Source organism: Penaeus vannamei, chromosome 30, assembly GCF_042767895.1.
Source record: "Penaeus vannamei isolate JL-2024 chromosome 30, ASM4276789v1, whole genome shotgun sequence".
Classification (NCBI taxonomy): Eukaryota; Metazoa; Arthropoda; class Malacostraca; order Decapoda; family Penaeidae; genus Penaeus; species Penaeus vannamei.
This window is the reverse complement of record NC_091578.1, coordinates 24,437,934-24,442,933: the sequence shown is the minus strand read 5'-3', so window position 1 is coordinate 24,442,933 and position 5,000 is coordinate 24,437,934. Positions and strand designations below refer to the sequence as shown.

At 50.8% G+C, this 5,000-nt stretch overlaps 1 protein-coding gene across 1 annotated transcript in view; it reads left to right on the top strand.

Moving 5' to 3' along the window:
- LOC138867516 (repetin-like) overlaps positions 1-5,000 on the top strand; it is a 12,560-nt gene that overhangs the window by 707 nt on the left and 6,853 nt on the right. Inside the window, exons 2-9 of the mRNA XM_070143370.1 lie at positions 394-805; positions 1,343-1,468; positions 1,954-2,097; positions 2,493-2,605; positions 2,978-3,104; positions 3,608-3,788; positions 4,075-4,204; positions 4,417-4,614. Of these exons, the coding sequence (XP_069999471.1) occupies positions 394-805; positions 1,343-1,468; positions 1,954-2,097; positions 2,493-2,605; positions 2,978-3,104; positions 3,608-3,788; positions 4,075-4,204; positions 4,417-4,614 (1,431 nt within the window). The remainder of the gene's footprint in view (positions 1-393; positions 806-1,342; positions 1,469-1,953; positions 2,098-2,492; positions 2,606-2,977; positions 3,105-3,607; positions 3,789-4,074; positions 4,205-4,416; positions 4,615-5,000) is intronic.

The following is a 5,000-nucleotide window of genomic DNA, read 5'->3' as shown; positions in this document are numbered from 1 at the left end:
GGGCCAATCACATCTCAAGGGCCAATCACATCTCAAGGGCCAATCACATCTCAAGGGCCAATCACATTCAAGGGCCAATCACATCTCAAGGGCCAGTCACATCTCGAGGGCCAATCACATCTCAAGGGCCAATCACATCTCAAGGGCCAATCACATCTCAAGGGCCGATCACATCTCAAGGGCCAATCACATCTCAAGGGCCAATCACATCTCAAGGGCCAATCACCTCTCAAGGGCCAGTCACATCTCAAGGGCCAATCACATCTCAAGGGCCAGTCACATCTCAAGGGCCAGTCACATTCAAGGGCCAATCACATCACAAGGGCCAGTCACATCTCAAGGGCCAATCACATTCAAGGGCCAATCACATCTCAAGGGCCAGTCACATTCAAGGGCCAGTCACATTCAAGGGCCAATCACATCTCAAGGGCCAGTCACATCTCAAGGGCCAGTCGCATCTCGAGGGCCAGTCACATCACAAGGGCCAGTCACATCACAAGGGCCATTCACATCACAAGGGCCATTCACATCTCAAGGGCCAATCACATTCAAGGGCCAATCACATCTCAAGGGCCAATCACATCTCAAGGGCCAGTCACATCTCAAGGGCCAATCACATATCAAGGGCCAGTCACATCTCAAGGGCCAATCACATATCAAAGGCCGATCACATCTCAAGGGCCAGTCACATCTCAAGGGCCAATCACATCTCAAGGGCCATTCACATCACAAGGGCCATTCACATCTCAAGGGCCAATCACATTCAAGGGCCAATCACATCTCAAGGGCCAATCACATCTCAAGGGCCAGTCACATCTCAAGGGCCAATCACATTCAAGGGCCAATCACATCTCAAAGGCCAATCACATCTCAAGGGCCAATCACATCTCAAGGGCCAATCACATATCAAGGGCCAGTCACATCTCAAGGGCCAATCACATTCAAGGGCCAATCACATCTCAAGGGCCAATCACATCTCAAGGGCCAATCACATCTCAAGGGCCAGTCACATCTCAAGGGCCAATCACATCTCAAAGGCCGATCACATCTCAAGGGCCAGTCACATCTCAAGGGCCAATCACATATCAAGGGCCAATCACATCTCAAGCGCCAATCACATCTCAAGGGCCATTCACATCTCAAGGGCCAATCACATCTCAAGGGCCAATCACATCTCAAGGGCCAATCACATCTCAAGGGCCAATCACATATCAAGGGCCAATCACATCTCAAGGGCCAATCACATCTCAAGGGCCAATCACATCTCAAGGGCCAATCACATATCAAGGGCCAGTCACATCTCAAGGGCCAATCACATCTCAAAGGCCGATCACATCTCAAGGGCCAGTCACATCTCAAGGGCCAATCACATTCAAGGGCCAATCACATCTCAAGGGCCGATCACCCCTCAAGGGCCAGTCACATCTCAAGGGCCAATCACATCTCGAGGGCCAATCACATCTCAAGGGCCAATCACATCTCAAGGGCCAATCACATCTCAAGGGCCAGTCACATCTCAAGGGCCAGTCACATCTCAAGGGCCAATCACATCTCAAGGGCCAATCACCTCTCAAGGGCCAGTCACATCTCAAGGGCCAATCACATCTCAAAGGCCAATCACATCTCAAGGGCCAATCACATCTCAAGGGCCAATCACATCTCAAGCGCCAATCACATCTCAAGGGCCATTCACATCTCAAGGGCCAATCACATCTCAAGGGCCAATCACATCTCAAGGGCCAATCACATCTCAAGGGCCAGTCACATCTCAAGGGCCAATCACATCTCAAGGGCCAATCACATCTCAAGGGCCAATCACATCTCAAGGGCCAATCGCATCTCGAGGGCCAATCACATCTCAAGGGCCAATCACATCTCAAGGGCCAATCACATCTCAAGGGCCAATCACATCTCAAGGGCCAATCACATCTCAAGGGCCAATCACATCTCAAGGGCCAATCACATCTCAAGGGCCAGTCACATCTCAAGGGCCAATCACATCTCAAGGGCCAGTCACATCACAAGGGCCATTCACATCTCAAGGGCCAATCACATTCAAGGGCCAATCACATCTCAAGGGCCAATCACATCTCAAGGGCCAATCACATCTCAAGGGCCAGTCACATCTCAAGGGCCAATCACATCTCAAGGGCCAATCACATCTCAAGGGCCAGTCACATCTCAAGGGCCAATCACATCTCAAAGGCCGATCACATCTCAAGGGCCAGTCACATCTCAAGGGCCAATCACATATCAAGGGCCAATCACATCTCAAGCGCCAATCACATCTCAAGGGCCATTCACATCTCAAGGGCCAATCACATCTCAAGGGCCAATCACATCTCAAGGGCCAATCACATCTCAAGGGCCAATCACATCTCAAGGGCCAATCACATCTCAAGGGCCAATCACATATCAAGGGCCAATCACATCTCAAGCGCCAATCACATCTCAAGGGCCAATCACATCTCAAGGGCCAATCACATCTCAAGGGCCAATCACATCTCAAGGGCCAATCACATATCAAGGGCCAATCACATCTCAAGGGCCAATCACATATTAAGGGCCTATCACATCTCAAGGGCCAGTCACATCTCAAGGGCCAGTCACATCTCAAGGGCCAATCACATCTCGAGGGCCAATCACATCTCAAGGGCCAATCACATCTCAAGGGCCAATCACATCTCAAGGGCCAATCACATCTCAAGGGCCAATCACATTCAAGGGCCAATCACATCTCAAGGGCCAGTCACATCTCAAGGGCCAATCACATCTCAAGGGCCAATCACCTCTCAAGGGCCAGTCACATCTCAAGGGCCAATCACATCTCAAAGGCCAATCACATCTCAAGGGCCAATCACATCTCAAGGGCCAATCACATCTCAAGCGCCAATCACATCTCAAGGGCCATTCACATCTCAAGGGCCAATCACATCTCAAGGGCCAATCACATCTCAAGGGCCAGTCACATCTCAAGGGCCAATCACATCTCAAGGGCCAATCACATCTCAAGGGCCAATCACATCTCAAGGGCCAATCGCATCTCGAGGGCCAATCACATCTCAAGGGCCAATCACATCTCAAGGGCCAATCACATCTCAAGGGCCAATCACATCTCAAGGGCCAATCACATCTCAAGGGCCAATCACATCTCAAGGGCCAATCACATCTCAAGGGCCAATCACATCTCAAGGGCCAATCACATCTCAAGGGCCAATCACATCTCAAGGGCCAATCACATCTCAAGCGCCAATCACATCTCAAGGGCCATTCACATCTCAAGGGCCAATCACATCTCAAGGGCCAATCACATCTCAAGGGCCATTCACATCTCAAGGGCCAATCACATCTCAAGGGCCAATCACATCTCAAGGGCCAATCACATCTCAAGGGCCAATCACATCTCAAGGGCCAATCACATCTCAAGGGCCAATCACATCTCAAGGGCCAATCACATCTCAAGGGCCAATCACATCTCAAGGGCCAATCACATCTCAAGGGCCAATCACATCTCAAGGGCCAATCACATCTCAAGCGCCAATCACATCTCAAGGGCCATTCACATCTCAAGGGCCAATCACATCTCAAGGGCCAATCACATCTCAAGGGCCAATCACATCTCAAGGGCCAATCACATCTCAAGGGCCAATCACATCTCAAGGGCCAATCGCATCTCGAGGGCCAATCACATCTCAAGGGCCAATCACATCTCAAGGGCCTATCACATCTCAAGGGCCGATCACATCTCAAGGACCAATCACATCTCAAAGGCCAATCACATCTCAAAGGCGAATCACATCTCAAGGGCCAATCACATCCCAAGGGCCAATCACATCTCAAGGGCCAATCACATCTCAAGGGCCAATCACATCTCAAGGGCCAATCACATCTCAAGGGCCGATCACATCTCAAGGGCCGATCACATCTCAAGGGCCAATCACATCTCAAGGGCCAGTCACATCTCAAGGGCCAGTCACATCTCAAGGGCCAATCACATCTCAAGGGCCAATCACATTCAAGGGCCAATCACATCTCAAGGGCCAATCACATCTCAAGGGCCAATCACATCTCAAGGGCCAGTCACATCTCAAGGGCCAGTCACATCTCAAGGGCCAATCACATTCAAGGGCCAATCACATCCCAAGGGCCGATCACATCTCAAGGGCCAATCACATCTCAAGGGCCAATCACATCTCAAGGGCCAGTCACATCTCAAGGACCAATCACATCTCAAGGGCCAATCACATCTCAAAGGCCAATCACATCTCAAGGGCCAATCACATCTCAAGGGCCAATCACATCTCAAGGGCCAATCACATCTCAAGGGCCAATCACATCTCAAGGGCCAATCACATCTCAAGGGCCAATCACATCTCAAGGGCCAATCACATCTCAAGGGCCAGTCACATCTCAAAGGCCAATCACATCTCAAGGGCCAATCACATCTCAAGGGCCAATCACATCTCAAGGGCCTATCATATCTCAAGGGCCGATCACATCTCAAGGGCCAATCACATCTCAAGGGCCTATCATATCTCAAGGGCCGATCACATCTCAAGGGCCGATCACATCTCAAGGGCCAGTCACATCTCAAGGGCCAGTCACATCTCAAGGGCCAGTCACATCTCAAGGGCCAGTCACATCTCAAGGGCCAGTCACATCTCAAGGGCCAATCACATCTCAAAGGCCAATCACATCTCAAGGGCCAATCACATCTCAAGGGCCAATCACATCTCAAGGACCAATCACATCTCAAGGGCCAATCACATCTCAAGGGCCAATCACATCTCAAGGGCCAATCACATCTCAAGGGCCAATCACATCTCAAAGGCCAATCACATCTCAAAGGCCAATCACATCTCAAGGGCCAATCACATCTCAAGGGCCAATCACATCTCAAGGGCCAATCACATCTCAAGGGCCAATCACATCTCAAGGGCCAGTCACATCTCAAGGGCCAATCACATCTCAAGGGCCAATCACATCTCAAGGGCCAATCA